The 21,416-nt window shown below is 40.6% G+C and overlaps 1 protein-coding gene across 1 annotated transcript in view; it reads left to right on the forward strand.

Annotated features, from left to right (window-relative positions):
* The window catches only part of LOC126234989 (loricrin-like), a 55,226-nt gene that overhangs the window by 12,831 nt on the left and 20,979 nt on the right, over positions 1-21,416 (forward strand). Inside the window, exon 2 of the mRNA XM_049943729.1 lies at positions 17,921-18,016. Within this exon, the coding sequence (XP_049799686.1) occupies positions 17,921-18,016 (96 nt within the window). The remainder of the gene's footprint in view (positions 1-17,920; positions 18,017-21,416) is intronic.

Consider the following 21,416-nt stretch of genomic DNA (forward strand, 5'->3'; position numbering starts at 1 on the left):
GTGCGTTCGACCATGTTTGAGTTCCCTCAATCTGATATTCTTGATATGTTTCCCAGACATACGGGCATAATTGGGTGGGACGACAGAGATAGGTAATGCAATGGTTGAGACTCAGGTCCCTTTTTCTGGTGGAGAATTCATATCCCATTTCGGTCACATAGATTTTGTGTTTCCCAAGTCGCTCAAAGTCAATGTAGGAATACGACGGGTCGAACAGGATATTTCCGCTTCGTTCACCCTTTCTTGCCGATATGAGCTACTGTTTCCTCTGTAACTACTGAATCACCGAGACACTTTAAACTACAAGCGTTCTTCATTCAGAGGAAGGAATCGTCTCGAGTCTTTCTTAACCTACTCCTCTCACAGAGAAAACATACCTTCCAAATCCCTTATCATTAACTACAGTGTAATGCCCCGATTTCCCAATAAAAAGGTGAATGTGTTTATTTCATCTTATATCGTTTTTAATGCTCAATTAAGCATAAGAATAACGTTATTGGAATGTTTTTCTGTCACATATGTTACCTGAAACTGCAGATACAGTCACTTTCTTTATCAACGGAATTGTTTATTCACATCTCAAGCTCGTTCTAATAAACTGCAATGGTAATGCAGGCCTACGTTTACCTTTATTATACCTGCTATACGTAGTGAGTTCCTGTGGTAAAGACAGCACTCAAGAAAGGCCTGTGAACAAACAGACACTAACAATGCAATTCTTCCGGCTAGTGCTTATTTTTGACTAAACCATCTCAGTGTTCTTCATTTCGAACAAAATAAAATAATATCATTTGATTCCTTGCCCTTTGCATCAAAACGACACAACCAACCAAATCACTCTGCAGCGTGCGTTGTACATACCGGGATGACGCTGTGGTTCAGAGTCTGGACTCTAAATCGGATACTTCAAGGTTCAAATTTCCCATCTACCCTCATTTGAGAGTCTCATTGATTCAATAGATCCTTTCAACTAACCTCTACGATAGTTAATGCAATAAAGACACTTCAAAATTCCGTCACAATTCTACCTGAGCTGGTGAACAGTTCCTAATAACATCTAACCGTATCCACTCTACCTGCGTTTTTTTAAAATAGTGTTGGCTTTTGACCTTCACCACCATTGTGTTTCACTAACGAATTTCATACCATTTATTTAAAGGGTATGAACCTAGGAATTTCTGTAACATAAAAAAAAATTCTGTGGAAGTTAGATATATTTTGATAACCACGTTCACTACTTACAAAGGTCACGACTGTATCACTTTTTATGAAAGTCTAAAACTGTTGTAGGCCTTTAAAGTGTTCAGTGTGGTGTGAACGATAGCGAATGTAGTGCTGTAATTAAACATTGTGTTTTGGAGCGATAGTTGCGCAGACTAAAATAAAAATCAGTTCAAATGCCGAAGCTCATTAAATAAAGTTTTCTCTCTAGCACCCATAGAAATGTTCATAAAGCTACTATGGAAGAGCGCAAAAAGTAACTGCACGGGATGCCTGATATAGCGTGCATCTCAATTTCACTAGCATGTTAGAACCTGAACGGAATCTTTAGATGAGAAATAATGGAAACGAACATAAATTTACACAGTTAAGTTTGTTTGGTGTCGTGAATCGTGTATTTTGACCAAACACTGCCTACAGGAAAATTAAAGAGACCTTTGGAGAGAAGAGAACCACTTGTATGAATATCAAGAGCTCAGATGGCAACCCAGTTCTAAGCAAAGAAGGGAAGGCAGAAAGGTGAAAGGAGTATATAGAGGGTTTATACAAGGGCGATGTGCTTGAGGACAATATTATGGAAATGGAAGAGGATGTAGATGAAGATGAAATGGGAGATAAGATACTGCGTGAAGAGTTTGACAGAGCACTGAAAGACCTGAGTCGAAACAAGGCCCCGGGAGTAGACAACATTCCATTAGAACTACTGATGGCCTTGGGAGAGCCAGTCATGACAAAACTCTACCATCTGGTGAGAAAGATGTATGAGACAGGTGAAATACCCACAGACTTCAAGAAGAATATAATAATTCCAATCCCAAAGAAAGCAAGTGTTGACAGATGTGAAAATTACCGAACTATTAGTTTAATAAGTCACAGCTGCAAAATACTAACGCGAATTCTTTACAGGCGAATGGAAAAACTGGTAGAAGGGGACCTCGGGGAAGATCAGTTTGGATTCCGTAGAAATGTTGGAACACGTGAGGCAATACTAACCTACGTTTCTAGCATTTGTAGACTTAGAGAAAGCTTTTGACAATGTTAACTGGAATACTCTCTTTCAAATTCTGAAGGTGCCAGGGGTAAAATACAAGGAGCGAAAGGCTATTTACAATTTGTACAGAAACCACATGGCAGTTATAAGAGTCGAGGGGCATGAAAGGGAAGCAGTGGTTGGGAAAGGAGTGAGACAGGGTTGTAGCCTCTCCCCGATGTTATTCAATCTGTATATTGAGCAAGCAGTAAAGGAAACAAAAGAAAAATTCGGAGTAGGTATTAAAATTCATGGAGAAGAAAGTAAAAACTTTGAGGTTCGCCGATGACATTGTAATTCTGTCAGAGACAGCAAAGGACTTGGAAGAGCAGTTGAACGGAATGGCCAGTGTCTTGAAAGGAGGGTATAAGATGAACATCAACAAAAGCAAAACGAGGATAATGGAATGTAGTCGAATTAAGTCGGGTGATGCTAAGGGAATTAGATTAGGAAATGAGACACTTAAAGTAGTAAAGGAGTTTTGCTATTTGGGGAGCAAAATAACTGATGATGGTCGAAGTAGAGAGGATATAAAATGTAGACTGGCAATGGCAAGGAAAGCGTTTCTGAAGAAGAGGAATTTGTTAACATCGAGTATAGATTTAAATGTCAGGAAGTCGTTTCTGAAAGTGTTTTTATGGAGTGTAGCCATGTATGGAAGTGAAACGTGGACGATAAATAGTTTTGACAAGAAGAGAATAGAAGCTTTCGAAATGTGGTGCTACAGAAGAATGCTGAAGCTTCTCTTCTCCCCAATGGGGAGAAGAGGAACTTGTGGCACAATTGACTAGAAGAAGGGATCTATTGGAAGGACATGTTCTGAGACATCGAGGCATCGCCAATTTAGTATCGGAAGGCAGCGTGGAGGGTAAAAATCGTAGAGAGAGACGAAGACATGAATACAGTAGGCAGATTCAGTGGGTACTGGGGGATGAAGAATCTTGCACAGGATGGAGTAACATGGAGAGCTGCATCAAACCAGTCTCAGGACTGAAGACCACAACAACAACATATTCGAAGAAAGCTGTACTACCATTATGCCGCCATCATTTTATCTCTCTCGTAGGAATCATGAGATACGATAAAAGACAATAAGGCACGAACACTAGCAAATGGACTTTTTTCCTCCATTAATATGTCCATGAATTACGAAAGAAAACTGATAATATTGGTGCGATGTACTGTCCACCATGGATTTCACAGTGGCTTGTGGATTGTGTATGTAGATGTATAATATTATGACAGCTCCATCGGTTTTACAGACCGCTTTTGGTGTGACCAGTGTACGACCTAGTCTCTTAGGCTGGCTCGCTTCAGTGTAGTAATAGTCAGTCGTACACCAACGCTCTAAATCACACATATTTAATAACTATCTAGCCCTTAGGTCATTTTAAGGTAGAAGGCAGATTGGCGAAATAATTTCAAAATAGATAATCTGTACTTATATTACACGGGATTAATTATGTTCTCGAAACAGAATAACTGTCATTAAAATTCAATGAATATTTACTACAACAAATGCACACAATTTTGAATGGTTGCCTTACACAAATGGGCTACTCATGTGAAAACAAAAACAGATAATAATTGTTGTAGCTCAGCATAGCAACATAAATGGAACACATGCAAAGTTCCTTTCAAAGCCTATTAATCACGGAATCTTAAACACTCAACGTCTGATAGCACAAATTCTCACTGCTCATTGCGACATACAACTAAAGTTCATTTTCCAAAATAATCAAAGCGATAAGTAGCAAACAAGTGCGCCACACGTGACTCTCAATATTAACTGCAGTTAAATTGTGTAAATTCTCAGCTACCTCAAGTCCCACAAACAAACTTAAAATTCGTACGTGCGCTTAAAACTACCATCTAATACTCACTGTCTAGCGAAAAATTGAAGTACGAGCTTGCGCTCACCAAAATTATTCTAGGTCCGCTTATGCAATATCGCTAGCAAGAAGTGAAAACCGCCAGTAACGACAGGGTGCCAACAAACGAACACATATTTCCTACAGCTCGCCCTTAAATGCGTTCCATTATGTGACACGCAACTGAAACCATTTAAACATAACAATTATACACATGATGCTAAATATTCCCACAATTATTACAATAATTTTGGACCTTTCATCATAAAAACGGCACAATATTACGTCAGTTATTAACAAATTGTCTAAATATGCTTACATTCAGTTTTAAAATATTAAATAGTTAAAAGTAAATAAGTTATACACAACTGCAACCAGTCACTTTTTTTGAATAATAATTCTTTATTACATGAACCGGTTTTCGAACCTTTTCAGGTTCATCTTCACATGGTTTCGGGAGGATCCGGGAAGTTACATCATTACTGGTAGTAGCATAATGCTGGGTGCTGGTTCTATGGCAGAAAGATGGGTCACACTTTAATGTATCGCCATGACTATAGCTTATCTGTCGATATGGATGTAAATTTAGTTTTTACTTACTGCGACCGTATAGGCGGACAGATCCGAAAAAAGCCGCCTATACTGTCGCAGTAAGTAAAAAATAAATTTACATCCATATCGACAGATAAGCTATAGTCATGGCGATACATTAAAGTGTGACCCATCTTTCTGCCATAGAACCAGCACCCAGCATTATGCTACTACCAGTAATGATGTAACTTCCCGGATTCTCCCGAAACCATCTGAAGATGAACCTGAAAAGGTTCGAAAACCGGTTCATGTAATAAAGAATTATTATTCAAAAAAAGTGACTGGTTGCAGTTGTGTATAACTTATTTACTTTCAATATACAGTCACGGTTCTAAAATATCCGTAATGGATAAGCATAATTAAATAGTTACGTTAAAACTGCAGAATACATATTGTATTATTGAAGAAAGTGCATGCTTCTGCTCTTCTGATACAGGTTCTTTCATGGACATGTTTTAAGTTTTATTATTCACACTCCCATAGCGATTTAATACAAATTTTGTTAATGACATAAAAACGTTAATTGTTAACGGCCATTTACGTAATAAAAATATGAAGTGTTTCTGATACCTAACTGCAGGTAGACATGACCTGAAATGATTAGGTAAGGAAGTACATAACTCATGCTGCCTCCACACTATGTACAGCAAGTATAGAATTATGGCTCTGGCATATTTGCATATGTATATTTTAAATAATCAGCTGTTGTTTCGAATACACATGTTGAATTTGAAGTGCAGCCTACTGTGCTCTTTGCTGACATCGTCAGATTTCACTGGTATTTCGTATGAGGTAATCACTCCAGTGGTGTAACTTTATTCATTTCTGTTGTCGAGCACAATATCTAGACACCATACAGACAGTTAACGACCCCTCTGCCAGCTCTGGCACCACAAGCCAATTTCGGGTATTGTTACAATATATATAGATTCCGGATGTGCATGAAACATCTTTCCATTACGGAAACTCAGAAAATAAGAAAAGGAGTCAAACAATGGACAGAAGGTGGTGAAAGTGAATCGAAGATTGGAAAAAGTGTTTTGTCAGCTTGAAAGGTGGTGATGAGTATAAATCCTCTTGCTTTTTATTACAGGGTCATTTGAAAGAACTGCTTACTGAAACAGCAGCCAATTTTTGTGAGGTAGTTATCTTCCACAAACTCACAGCTGTGGTACGATGATGAAGGGAAGAGTTTAGTGTTTAACGTCAAGTCGACAAAGTATGATAAACGTACATCAGTTGTGATTCGAATTTCTTTCATGTACACTTTATTTTACTAAAATTTCCAACTCTCTTCTTGAAAGTTTATCACAGTGAGAAGTAATTTTCATTAGGCAATAATTTCATTACCTCTGTAAAGGATATGTTTCGATGAGGATGCACAACCCACTTTTACGATGGTATGAGAAACTGGGGACCCGCTACACCAAATGTATAGGCTCCCAAGGAGAATATCTTAACAAATAAACCGACTGTAACGTAACCATTTGTTGAACTTTTACCTCACTAACATAACTGTACTATGCTAATTAGACATCTAGCTTGGCATCATGAATTTTGAATCTGGTTTTCTTCATGACTGATAGAGTGAAAATGTTATTGGTGCATGTAATGGGGTAAGACCTACATTTCCTGCTGAGCTTGCAGATTGGCCTTTTTCTGAAGTATCAGTGAACTGCGTGCCTAATAAATGAATGAGATCTTGGCTCGTGGAGATTTTCTAACTCCTGTCACAAGTTTCTGCGTTGCTTGCTGATAGATACTGGCAAGTGTATGATACTGTGCATAGGATCTTGCTTTGCAGAGATAGCAGAATTTCTTTGTGTGTGTGTGTGTGTGTGTGTGTGTGTGTGTGTGTGTGTGTGTGTGTGTGTGTGTGTGTGTATGTGTGTTTGTGTGATAATTCAACTTTTACTACAAACTCTTTTAATATACCACCAGGAAATTAATCTCACATCGACTTAGAAGCCTAAATAGACCTTGTATCATTGCGTTCCAAGTTTCGGCCTCCAATGGGATTTGACAGTCGGGGGCTTGCAGTTAACAAGTGCAAGGACTCTTCTGGAGTAAATTTTTTACTTCGAGACTTATGACAATACTTTAAGTCCTCCTGTTAGTCTTGCAGAAATTACGGTCGGTTCCGCTTCTAAATACTGCCCTATACAGAACACCTCTATACCGCACAGAATTTGAAGTGTGGTACCTAAAATCCAGCCCTGTGGAACAGCAGTCACAGGTTTCGTACAGAAACGTCGAAAGGTGACTCGTAGCATCTCCTTTTAAGACCAAAAACAGCGTATTCACTGCAGTAGAAAGGTATAGGCCCGTTTTACGCGAAAATTTTAGACAGTCAGAATTCTTTCGTCCTCTATGTTGTTCGTCTGAAAATTTTTCGAAGACGACTGACTCGTAAGTGGTCCACCTGAACGGTACATACAAGAAACAGCTCTCTTACAAAGTCACGTGTCCCATAGATCATTTGAATGAATTTTTTAAATCGAAATTGTGTGCAACGAGTCAGTTTACGGTATATGTAGTTAACAGTAACGAACATAATACTTTCCAGGCCTATTTACTTAACTATGATCAAAAATTAATTGATCTTTGAAATAGAAAGAGTTGCCCAGAAAGCTGGGTTTAGTTTAGATTTAAAACTTTCTTTGTTACCTTTCAGGCAATTTATTGACCGAATGATCAAAAAATTTTGTAGATACATATTGAACTCCTGACAGCTTTAACAGTGGGTAATAAAAGGTCGTTTTTCCTTCTCGTGTTGTAGGTATGGAAATCATCATTCTTTAAAATCGTAATGGATTATGGTGAAAAATTATTTATTACGAATTTCATTAATGAATATATATTTTTGAGAGTACAGTTAAAATGCTAAACTTCTTGATGAAATACCTTCAAGATCATGGCAGGTGAACACCGCATATTATTCTTACTCCTCTCTTTTATGCAATCAAATATTGCATTGCACAAGAAAATCATATCGTAAGACATTGTTAAGTGGAAGTATATAAAATATGTGAGGAAGGTGACTCATTTATTACGAAAACTAGCATCTATGTGAAGAGCAAAAAGAGCTCTTTGAGCTACTCAGTAATACGCTTCTTCCTGTTCAAGTTTTCATCAATATGTAAGGCCAAAAATTTTGAGATTCCTACCTTGTTTACTGATTCCTGTTATGGTGCTACATCAGCAGTTGAAATGACTCTCTTTTTGCACAGAAATAAATATAGTGTGTTTTCTCAAAATTAAAGGGGTAAACACTTTTCAGAAAATCATTTGATAATTCTTTGAAAAACATCTTTAAACATTTATTCTCTTGCTTTCTTTCTAATAGGATTTATTATAATTCTATACTGTCAACAAATAATAGCAATTCTGCTTCATGAATGTTAAGTGGAAAGTCATTCACGTATTCGTATATAAAGAACAGCAGCATTGTCTGACTTATTCAGTAAATTCCTGCCAACATTGTTTGAATTATCCTGGACAACATTTTGCATTCTCTTTGTTATGTACGATTCTATCAACTTCATTAATTCAGTGAAACTTAAGTTTTTGTAAGAGAGTAACATGAAATGCACAGTCAATTGTTACATGGCAGGTTATTCCCAAACTGTCCCATAACCTGATTTATAATTTAAAATGCAGATCAAAACAGTAAGATAAGTCAAATCTTTAATCCAGTATGCACACTGTAGGCAACAATAACAACTGCCAATGATTGCATTTCTAATTATTTCTGTATCTCTTTTCCTCTTGGTGTGATGAGAGAGTCCTGGAATAACATCAGCCTTGGGGCTTTTAACTGGCTATCGAAAGGGAAGATTTACTTAATGGAACATATGTTTGTATTGAAAGCCAGTTCTGGGCAAGTAAAGTGGAAGAGAGGGCAGTCTACAAGCCCAGCCCAGCAGTGGCATGGAGTGAGGATGGTCATCGTGCAAGAAAATGAAAGGAATGCTTTTTCACAGAGATAAAAATCTGAAATGCAGGAGATGATACGACACTACCTAAATTGCGAGCAGCTTCTAAGTCAACAGAAAGCCGTCTGGAAATTTTGTTCAGATTTTAATAACTGGTCCTTCACCGGTTGGCTCTTAGTAATTATTTTGGTAGTAGTAATGGAGAGTTCCCACATTTGTCTAATGGATGGTTTCACACTGGCCATTAGCTGAAAGCTGGTACACACTTGGGGAGATTTTCTGACTTCTTTCCCGCACCACAGGAAAAATATAACCCACTGGTTAACCAAGATAAAATCTGATAAACATGAAATTGTTAAGCTTTTTTGTTAAATTATCATTGGCCATCACTCACAAGCTCTGCTGCAATTGGCGGTCGAGATTCCAACGCTGGCAGAATCAGCCAGATTTGGTAGAGGAAAGTTATAGAGCACTTCACGACATGGCATCATAGAACATTTCCTGGACTGACGTTATAGAGAACACTTCTCCTGAGGGCATCGTAGAAGGTAGTTGCTCCAGGCCGTTGCAGGGAGCTGAGGAGAGAGACATCTCTGTCTTAGAGCAGAACACAGAGGCCATACAGAACTTCGAATTATTAGCCATCTTCTGCCCTTGCGGATATTTAGAGTAGTAAGCTTTGGAGATCTTAGCATAGGCTGAGACGAGGCAAGTGTGAAGTCAGATAACTAAAACCAGGGTCTAGTTTTGCTGATCTAATTTTCACAACCAGCTAGTTGCACCCACCATGCACTTAGGCGAGAGCGCTGTTGTTCATTCATATCTATCTGAGACCTCTCTGCTCTTAACCTTTTCCAAAATCATTGATCATATTTGCTACACAGCTTTATATCGTTCGGACTCCCTTGCCCACTTATTAAGTTTCTGTGTTCTTGATTCGGTGGTTTATATCTTTTAGCAGTAAATCAGATTGTTTGTTATAGTGACCATTTGTTTCCTTTCGTAGTCTGCCCCCCCCCCCCCCTCGCCATGAACCATGGACCTTGCTGTCGGTGGGGAGGCTTGCGTGCCTCAGCGATACAGATAGCCTTACCGTAGGTGCAAACTGAACAGAGGGGTATCCGATGAAAGGCCAGACAAACATGTCGTTCCTGAAGAGGGGCAGCAGCCTTTTCAGTGGTTACAGGGGAAACAGTCTGGATGATTCACTGATCTGGCCTTGTAACACTAACCAAAACAGCCTTGCTGTGCTGGAACTGCGAATGGCTGAAAGCAAGGGGGAACTAGAGCTGTATTTTTTCCCGAGGGCACGCAGATTTATTGTATGGTTAAATGATGATGGCGTCATCTTGGGTAAAATATTCCGGAGGTAAAATAGTCCCTCATTCAGATCTTCGCGACTACTCAGGAGGACGTCGTTATCAGGAGAAAGAAAACTGGCGTTCTACGGATCAGAGCGTGGAATGTCAGATACCTTAACCGGGGACGTAGTTTAGAAAATTTAAAAATGGAAATGGATAGGTTAAAGTTAAATATAGCGGAAATTAGTGAAGTTCGGTGGCAGGAGGAACAAGACTTCTGATCAGGAGTATACAGGGGTATAAATACAAAATCAAATAGGGGTAATACAGGAGTAGGTTTAATAATGAGTAAAGAAATAGGAGTGCGAGTAAGCTTCTACGAACAGCATAGTGAACGCATTTTGTAGCCAAGACAGACACGAAGCCCACGACTACCGTAGTAAGATTATACGCCAACTAGCTCCGCAGATGACGAAGAGATTGATGAAATGTTTGATAAGATAAAATAAATTATTCAGATAGTGAAGGGTGGCGAAAATGTAATAGTCGTGGGGGACTGGAATTAGATAGTAGGAAAAGGAAGAGAAGGAAAAGTAGTAGTTGAATATGGAATGGGGGTTAGGAATGAAAGAGGAAGCCGCCTGGTAGAATTTTGCACAGAGCATAACTTAATCATAGCTAACACTTGGCTCAAGAATCATGAAAGAAGACTGTGTACGTGGAAGAGGCCTGGAGACACTGTAAGGTTTCAGACAGATTACATAATGGTAAGACAGAGATTTAGGAACCAGGTTTTAAATTGTAAGACATTTCCAGGGGCAGCTATGTACTCTGGCTCCAAGCTATTGGTTATGAACTGTATATTAAAACTGAAGAAACTGCAAAAAGGTGGGAATTTAAGGAGATGTGACCTGGATAAAATGAAAGTGGTTGTAGAGACTTTCAGTGAGAGCATTAGGGAATGATTGACAAAACTGGGGAAAGAAATACAGTAGAAGAAGAGTGAGTAGCTTTGAGATATGATGGGAGGATAAAGTAGGTAAAAAGACGAGGGCTAGTAGAAATCCTTGGGTAACAGAAGTAATACTGAATTTAATTGATGAAAGGAGAAAATATAAAAATGCAGTAAATGGATTACAAACGTCTCAAAAATGAGATACACGGGAAGTGCGAAATGGCTAAGCAGGGATGGCTAGAGGACAAATGTAAGGATGTAGAGCCGTGTATCACGAGGGTAAGATAGATACTGCCTGCAGGAAAATTAAAGGGACCTTGGAGAAACGAGAGCCCCTTGTATGAATTTCAAGAGTTCAGATGGAAAACCAGTTCTAAGCAAAGAAGGGAAAGCAGAAAGGTGGAAGGAGTATACAGCGGCATTTTATACACGGGTGATGCACTTGAAGACAATATTATGGAAATGGGAGAGGACACAGATGAAGATGAAATCGGCGATATGATACTGCATGAAGAGTTTGACAGAGCACTGCAAACCCTACGTCGAAACAAGGCCCCAGGAGTAGACAGCATTCCATTAGAACTACTGAGAGCCTTGAGAGAACAAGTCCTGACAAAGAAACTTCCTGGCAGAAGTAAAGCTGTGAGGACGGGGCGTGAGTCGTGCTTGGGTAGCTCAGTTGGTGGAGCTCTTGCCCGCGAAAGGCAAAGTTCGAGTCTCGGTCCGGCACACAGTTTTAATCTGCCAGGAAGTTTCATATCAGCGCACACTCCGCTGCAGAGTGATAATCTCATTCTGATCTCATTCAAGCCCTGACAAAGCTCTACCATCTTGTAAGTTGTATGAGACAGGCGAAATACCCTTCAAGAAGAATATAATAATTCCAATCCCCAAGAATGCAGGTGTTGACAGGTGTGAAAATTAGCGAACTATCAGTTTAATAAGTCGTGGTTGCAAAATACTAACACCAGTTCTTTACAGATGAATGGAAAAACTGATAGAAGCTGACATCAGCAAAATCAATTTCTTATCTTAGAAAATAGACTAAGGAAAGACAAAACTACTTCTATAGCATTTGTATTTGACAACGTTGACTTAAATACTCTCTTACAAATTCTGAAGGTGGCAGGGGTTGGAGAAAAGAGAGCCACCAGTTCTAAGCAAAGAACGGAAAGGCTATTTACAATTTGTACACAAATCAGATGGCATTTATAAGAGTTGAAGGGTATGAAAGGGAAACAGTGGGCGGGGTAGGGAGTGAGAAAAGGTTGTAGCCAATCCCCGATGTTATTCAATCTGTATATTGAGCAAACAGTAAAGGATACAAAAGAAAAATTCAAGGGGCCGCTATCATGTCAGTGCTGAAGCGCTTCTTCCTTCATTCCCGCTGTAGTTCCGCGAGTGTGACGAATCTGAGAACTTTGGCGCTGTGTTCGCTTCATACCCGTATACTCGTTCACGGGCACTGAAGAATGCCGGAATGTAAGGCTGGTCGTGGCTTATTGGTAACACTGAAGATGAGTGCAAAATCTTGCTACTGCAAAGTAGCATTGGCAAAGCGAAAAGACCGATTACCAGGCTGGACTTTAACGAATCTGTGTTTTGTGAGACTGTGGAGGCTGTAAGGCGAAAGTTAATTGATGCGAAGTACACAATAGCAAATGTTTTCCTTGGAAGGAGGAATGATATCAGGATTAAGTTTCACGCTGTCATACACGTTTCATACGAAAAGCATTCAAGCCATGTCGAGTCCAAACGAAATGGTTCTTTTCCTGTTTATTCAAATGGTTCAAATGGCTCTGAGCACTATGGGACTCAACTGCTGAGGTCATTAGTCCCCTAGAACTTAGAACTAGTTAAACCTAACTAACCTAAGGACATCACAAACATCCATGCCCGAGGCAGGATTCGAACCTGCGACCGCAGCGGTCTTGCGGTTCCAGACTGCAGCGCCTTTAACCGCACGGCCACTTCGGCCGGCTCCTGTTTATTCCTCCTCCACCGTGTGTGCTGCGTCAAATGAAAACTGGATATAGAGCAACGTCATTGATACATCCCTCTGACAAAAAAGCATGTTATTTCTGCACTCACTCGGTCACGTCTGTTTCCATTTGTGGGCTAACAACAAGATGTGGAGCACGTAATTAATTTCTCTAATTTATTTTAATAATTAATCGCTATTTACAGACTGCAATTCATCTTCATATCATATTTCCTGATAGTGTTGTTACAGAACCGGTAGCGCCTCGAAAGGGTGTAAATGTCAACGTAGAAGTTATACATTTTCTGAGCAGATATTAAAAAGTAAAATAAATTTAAAGCAGTCTTCGAAAAAGATTTATTTATGTAAATATATGTGGAAACAGAACAATATTCACTACAAAACCATGAGTCGTTGTATTGTTATATAACTTGCTTCGTGATTTAGAGATGTCAGACATTTTCCGGCATTTGAAATTGTTCTTTAGAATGGCTACAAAGCCAAAATCACAGCTGTTTGAAATAAATGAACAGTAATTTATAGTTTAATAGAAAATTTTTTATCAGGAATGTTGCGTATGTAGGGGGAATGCCGCGAATCCACTGCTATCCTTGCAAACTCACGGGCACACGAGGTCGGCGAGTTCGGAGATGACATCACGGGACGCAATGGCAAGTTCAGAGCGAGTGTATAGAGTTAATTTCTGATCTCTAGTAAATAGGTGCGTCACCACGTTTCGCCTCACATATACGATGGGCGATCACTTTGAAAAGCGGGATCACATTTGGCAATGTGTTTACATTAGACGCCGACAGAAGGAGAATACGCATTCCTACCAGGGCGGAATCTAGCAGCATTTTTAAAATGCCTTAGTGAGTGGAGGCCCCAATGCACTAATAGCCCATACAAGGGTATGGTTGATTGTCCGTGAAACTGAGAAGTATCATTCCAATCCCGAGCCGGCACGGTTTCGTAAAGGGCACGGGAAAGGAAGGAAACGATAAAAAAATGAAGATTAGGGTTTAACGTCACGTTAACATCTAGGTCATTAGAAACGGAACTCGAGCTAGGAATGTTTCAGGAAAGCGAAAGGAAATAAGCCACGCCATTAAAAGAAATCGTACTGGCATTTGCCCGAAGCGATTTAGGAAATTCATAGAAAACCTATATCTGCACGGCTAGACATGTATTTGAACCGTCTTCTTCCCGAATGCGAGTCAATTGTGCTAACCAGTGCGCCACTTCACGCAGTGAAACGACAAAAAGATCCAAACACCCCGTTTCACGTAGCATATTCTAAATAAACTATATCAGTTTAGAATATGAAGAAAGAATGAACATAATGAATCTTTAAAATGGACATAAACAGTGCCGGCCGCAAGACACCTTTGTTTTTTCCGGTTATCGGTTTCGGTCAGCGGTGCATGAAATCAGGCGAAATCTCTCGGTAGGCACCCATATTCTAGGAAGACACTATTTTTGAGGCATTTTTAGCCTTCACTGTGCGATGAGACCTGAGAAGGGCGACGTGACGCTGTCTACGGGCGTACAAGAGACACTGCCCAACACATCTGTGCAAAACTCCATCTTCGCGGCCGATCTTTCCTTATTTTTTTCCTTATTTTTAATATATTCATTTTTTATTCTGAATCTCTGTTGTGGGCGCGGGACAGAGGGTGGTCAAATATTTACAAAGGAAAATCGTCAAAGAGCCTTACCCTTTTGAGAAGCTATTTTATTTTAACAACCAATTTCAGCGTTTCAACATATACATGAAATGCATTGGGGCCTGAGGATGGTATATTTAAATGACGAGACTGCTTGTTAAAATAAAATAAAATAACTTATAAAAACGTACGGCTGTCTGGCGATTTTCCTATGAAAAAATGTCCATTATAAGTTATAAGTCCATTCTTTTAAATCGACGGAGATCACATAAATAAGTTCACACTACATTAATCAAAAATTATGTGATTTCATTTGCTCAGAAAGATCCCTCATTGAACGATCACACAAAATTACACTCCTGGAAATTGAAATAAGAACACCGTGAATTCATTGTCCCAGGAAGGGGAAACTTTATTGACACATTCCTGGGGTCAGATACATCACATGATCACACTGACAGAACCACAGGCACATAGACACAGGCAACAGAGCATGCACAATGTCGGCACTAGTACAGTGTATATCCACCTTTCGCAGCAATGCAGGCTGCTATTCTCCCATGGAGACGATCGTAGAGATGCTGGATGTAGTCCTGTGGAACGGCTTGCCATGCCATTTCCACCTGGCGCCTCAGTTGGACCAGCGTTCGTGCTGGACGTGCAGACCGCGTGAGACGACGCTTCATCCAGTCCCAAACATGCTCAATGGGGGACAGATCCGGAGATCTTGCTGGCCAGGGTAGTTGACTTACACCTTCTAGAGCACGTTGGGTGGCACGGGATACATGCGGACGTGCATTGTCCTGTTGGAACAGCAAGTTCCCTTGCCGGTCTAGGAATGGTAGAACCATGGGTTCGATGACGGTTTGGATGTACCGTGCACTATTCAGTGTCCCCTCGACGATCACCAGTGGTGTACGGCCAGTGTAGGAGATCGCTCCCCACACCATGATGCCGGGTGTTGGCCCTGTGTGCCTCGGTCGTATGCAGTCCTGATTGTGGCGCTCACCTGCACGGCGCCAAACACGCATACGACCATCATTGGCACCAAGGCAGAAGCGACTCTCATCGCTGAAGACGACACGTCTCCATTCGTCCCTCCATTCACGCCTGTCGCGACACCACTGGAGGCGGGCTGCACGATGTTGGGGCGTCAGCGGAAGACGGCCTAACGGTGTGCGGGACCGTAGCCCAGCTTCATGGAGACGGTTGCGAATGGTCGTCGCCGATACCCCAGGAGCAACAGTGTCCCTAATATGCTGGGAAGTGGCGGTGCGGTCCCCTACGGCACTGCGTAGGATCCTACGGTCTTGGCGTGCATCCGTGCGTCGCTGCGGTCCGGTCCCAGGTCGACGGGCACGTGCACCTTCCGCTGACCACTGGCGACAACATCGATGTACTGTGGAGACCTCACGCTCCACGTGTTGAGCAATTCGGCGGTACGTCCACCCGGCCTCCCGCATGCCCACTATACGCCCTCGCTCAAAGTCCGTCAACTGCACATACGGTTCACGTCCACGCTGTCGCGGCATGCTACCAGTGTTAAAGACTGCGATGGAGCTCCGTATGCCACGGCAAACTGGCTGACACTGACGGCGGCGGTGCACAAATGCTGCGCAGCTAGCGCCATTCGACGGCCAACACCGCGGTTCCTGGTGTGTCCGCTGTGCCGTGCGTGTGATCATTGCTTGTACAGCCCTCTCGCAGTGTCCGGAGCAAGTATGGTGGGTCTGACACACCGGTGTCAATGTGTTCTTTTTTCCATTTCCAGGAGTGTATATGCACAGCTGTTCGTTGCGCCTGGTTTATGGGTAACACATCATACGTTAGTGTGCTGCTGGTAGCGTCATTAGCAGAGTCGAATGTGAGACACCAGTGGTACATGCCGCTAGGTGGGAGGTTACAGCGAGTGCCACCAGCGGTACACACTGGCGTGAACGTATTAAACAGTAAAGAAAGAGAAACTCACAGATATATGCACATTCTGGAGTTTCACTGTCAGTAGACTTGTTTCCGAAACAAGGAAATCTCAAATGCTTCTCGCATGGAAATGATTGTTCTCTGCGGTATGAAGACCTAGTTGAAAACCTTCGACTAAACTCTCAGCTCCATCAGTGCACACGTATTCATCAACCTATGAGAGCATATTACATGTGTGTCAAACGAATCAAGAGGAACATAAGAAGTACGTTACCACAAACCAAGAGAGCATTCCTGACCAGAAGAAGTCAGCTAGTATCAATCATTGGCATTGATTTTACGAAGAAATTTCTAATAATCTACGTTTGGATCATAGCACTGTATGCAGCTGAATGCTGGACTGTGAAAAAAAAAAACGGAAAATTAGAGAACCTAAGCGTTCGAGGCGTTATGCTGTTAACGGATATTGAAAATTACATGAACTAATAAGAAATTGGGAGATTCTCTGAACTGATGAGCAGCGGAATAATTGGAAGACGTTTACAAAATGAAGAGACAGGATGTTAGGACACGTATTAAGACATCAAGGAATAACTTACATGATGCTAGAGTGAGCTGTAGAGAGTAAAACCAGTAGGGGAAGACAGAGATTGGAATATGTCCTTCAAATAGCTGAGGACGTTTCATTGTACGGGACTGACGAAATGTGATTGGTGTCATGTAAACCGTAATGGCTTCGTAGCCGCGAAATATCATGATATCAGTTTGCGTCTTTCAGCAAAGCATATATGGAAGAATTACGACAGTTCATCCACCGGTCGCACCGACATGCGTTCTGTGAGTGGTATACGCACTATCTGTCGATTTTTCTCCTTTTAAAAGCTAAAAATATTATTATTAAAGCTTAGAGCTACAAAAATCATGAAAGGTATTGAATTACGGCTAAGCTATAGGTGATATGAATAAGAAACAGATCACTGCTTTTCTGCATATCATAAAAGGAACCATCCGGCATATTCCTGTATTGATTTAGGGAAACAAATATAAACCAAATAAGAGATGGCTTGATGGATATTTAAACTGCTCTGCGTCTGAGTGTGAGAAAGTTAACCAATATGCCATACAGTTCTCTGAAAAGAAAAGTTACGTTTTGTTTTCTACCAAAATATATTTCGCATATCAGCTTCATTCTCCTTATCTTGTTAAATTCTCTCCCAATCATAAATGTCTCCACAAAATTTTTATGAATATTTGTTTTGGGTGTTGGTAGAAGTCAAAAGCCACATTAAATCTCATCTCTAGCTCGTCTTGGCGTATTTATGCTTGCGAACACAATACTGCTCTTCCTTCTTTTGATTAACCCTAATAATTGGAATAGTGATAGTATATCGTAATAAATAGGCTTAGAAGAAAAATGAATTCATCATAAACAACATGATGTTTTTCAGGTGGAAATGATGCTGAAGTAATTAGTCAGCAGCCACCAGAACCTCAACGAGGAACTGTCGCCGATTTCATTAAGTCGCGGGCTGACGCCGTTTCTCGTAAGTATGTTTTCTATATGTGAATGAGTTATATTAAGGAAGCATCTTCTTGAAACTATCCTATAGGTAAATATACTGTATCGACGAAATCAAACTAGTGAATTCAAAGACAACAGCGTAGATGTCTTACTTTTGCGAACGTGGTGGTACCAATGAGCTTCTAGCAAAAACCATAATACTATAAACACATTTTACAAACTGTCAAGTAAGTATTTACCTTTGATGCCCATAATTGTAGTGCTGTTCTAGTAATATTAATCCGGGAATCAGTGAGAAACTTTCACACTTTTAAAATAATAAAATACTTTGAATAAGTGTAGCCGTTGCGACGAGGGTAGTTGTGGGAATGAAGAGAAAACATCTTTACAGGTGTACCGACGATATGAAATAATGCTCATGAAGTTATGATACATCCCTTTATACACATTCCTATGTGTCTAAAAATGTGTTTTGCATTCTAAATGTTTATGCCGGTTTGTACAACGGGCAGAGATAATGGACTACTGCAATGGTCATGGATATTATTTGTTTTTAATGCTTCATACAAATTAACCACTTCTAAACAAACAAAACAGTATTTTTAATAAAATAGCTTCGTACAATATAGGTATGAAGCTGGCAGTTAAAAGCCTCTTTTATGTTAGTAAGTTCCAGCGCAAAATCACTATTCAATGTCAGAAGACGGTCAAAAAACCTAATGATACTTCATTCAGCCCTGTACAGCCGACCGCGGTGGCCGTGCGGTTCTAGGCGCTGAAGTCCGGAACCGCGGGACTGTTACGGTCGCAGGTTCGAATCCTGCCTCGGGCATGGATGTGTGTGATGTCCTTAGGTTAGTTAGGTTTAAGTAGTTCTAAGTTCTAGGGGACTGATGACCTAAGATGTTAAGTCCCATAGTGCTCAGAGCCATTTGAACCAGGCCTGTACGATTAATATAAATTCAGAAACATGGGTGTTGATTTGAGAAATAATATATATATGACAGTTCTGCTTCTTCAACTGCTACAGGCTCCTTAGAGATTTCTGTGACTTGTAGTAGGCATTGCATACTTAGTGTTACCTCTCATGTATAGTTTAAAACTAATTGCACGTGGAGCCACTGAGTCTGTGAGGTTATCTTGACATTAAATCTAGCGTGCTCCATATACAACTAAATAATGTCTCGTAAGCCCTCTTAGTTCCACTCTTCTTGCTCATCCCTACCGCGCATAGCTGGTCCCAAACAGAATTATAAGAGTGCTGTCGATTTAAAAATGCGCAGTACGAAAATATAGAGCATATTTCATCGAATAGTCACCTCTGAGAATTCTAAGGTAGATGTCATCTTCGCTTTGGCTTTCCTTCTTGGGGATGACACTGCATGACTCCTCTACGCAGTTGTGACTACCTACACCCCTTTATCAACATCATTTACACTCCAATCCACACTCACATCCACCCCGCGTAGCTCCTGCTTAACATATACAAGACCACTTGGTCCAGAGTGGTATACCTGTCGTAGTCACAGACAGACAGATCCGTGCCGAAACGGACGGAACAGAGGTTAAGAAACTGCTCTCGCGGTTGGTAAGAGTGGCATTTGTATAATAGCCTAACTATCGAGTTTTAGATTTTTCGTGTTTACTTTAAATCCCTAACGATGAAATTCGATTTAGTTTCTTTCGAAACAGCGTAGCAATATCCTTCGCTGTCCTTGCCCAATTCGATATTAAATTCCATCTCTAACGATCCCATTCTCGACTCTGTGATAATTAAAACCTGATCCTAATACTTTCATCTAGATGAGTACAACGTTATCTAGCCCTCAGAAACTCACTGATATTCCTCACCCCGCATTTTCCTTCAGAACAGGTCGTCCGACGCTGTATCCAGTCACATTCCAATCAAATCTAAGCTATAATCATCATCTGACATTCTTGTAAACTGCATAATTACTTCTTTGCCACAGGTGACTCGCCACCCAAAGTGCCACACCAAGAAAACAATGACACATAAATCAGGAAAACATTGGGACTGGTGTAAAAATTGCACCATACAAAGTGCCTGACACAGTGTACATAAGCTCTTTTAAGCACAAGAAACCATGCCACTGCGTTCCAGTGAGTGTTCTCTCATTCCCTCTGTGTACTAACTGTCAACCTTAACAAAGCGAATTTCGATACTTTCTTATTTCCTGATTCATAATTTGACTTTAGATCACAAAACTGAATAAGTACTATAAAAATTAATAAAAATAAGAATTAAAAAGAAATGCATAAGAATCGTTCCTTGACCCCAGTCATTGCAAACTGAAGCCTTCTTAGTAACACGTGACTGTACTCAAAACACGAACGTCTGTGAAGTTTATTTTGCTAAACCGTGTAATGCTTCTAGAATCCCAATTTTTCTGAATCTCACAAAACCTACCAGCGAAATTTTCTCCAACCAATCTAGCAGCTCATCCTCAGCGTTCAGCTAGATTTCCGAATTTGCCCTCGCCCAACACATCCATACATCCACAAAGAATCTATGTATCCCCGTGTTAATCATATGTGTTTTCTCGCAACATCTATGTTGATCAGGAATTCCTGCGCCCCAACCATCTCCTGTTACAACAGTTCTGTGTTTGTTCACTTTAAAGAAGCCTACAAGTATTTGTGGCATTTCAGTCTCCGTCTAAAGCTCCAGACTAAGGCACTTAGTAGTCATGCCCGTCTTTTTCAATTCCTTTTTCCAGTCCCCATCGTAGGTCAGAATTAAAATTATCATCTGATCTGTACCGTCGAAACTCAGGTCCGGTAACAGTCCCAAAACGTCTCCTTCCATCTGTCTTCTCCTGTTCAGCTAGGACGTCACATTCCTAATCATCTTCTGTACAATTTCCAATAATCACTCCTGTTACACCACACGTATTTCATGTCTTGTTGCAACCAGTCCTTTTTTAAATCAAAATTTTGCTAAAATATAGACTATAATTCTAGTCGTTCCAGAGACACTACTTAATATTTTGCAACCACGTATCCAACTACTACATTGAGAACTTGGAGTAAAACTCGATTATGAGCTAGTATGCAACCTCCTCTCCACCCCCGCGATCTACTAAGCATTCAACATTAACAGGCTGCAGCCAATGAAGCTGGTTGTTGTACCTCTCAGATATCATCTACTTTTTTCAGACACCTGCCCCTATCGTTCGTATTTCTGCATACCTTAAATCCCATCACTCTTGGCATCATCCTGTGCGCCATGTGGTCAACATAGCTTTGAGCACCTTAAATTTTCCTTACCAGTACATCAAATTTACTCCCTTCCCACTCATACTGTACATTGACAGATCTAAGATTTAAACCTAATGTCCCACTTTTTCACTTCTAATTCTCACCCAGCTCTGCTCAGTGGCAACCTGTACCTTACTCACTTC

The sequence above is a fragment of the Schistocerca nitens genome, chromosome 1 (assembly GCF_023898315.1).
Source record: "Schistocerca nitens isolate TAMUIC-IGC-003100 chromosome 1, iqSchNite1.1, whole genome shotgun sequence".
In the NCBI taxonomy this organism is placed as follows: domain Eukaryota; kingdom Metazoa; phylum Arthropoda; class Insecta; order Orthoptera; family Acrididae; genus Schistocerca; species Schistocerca nitens.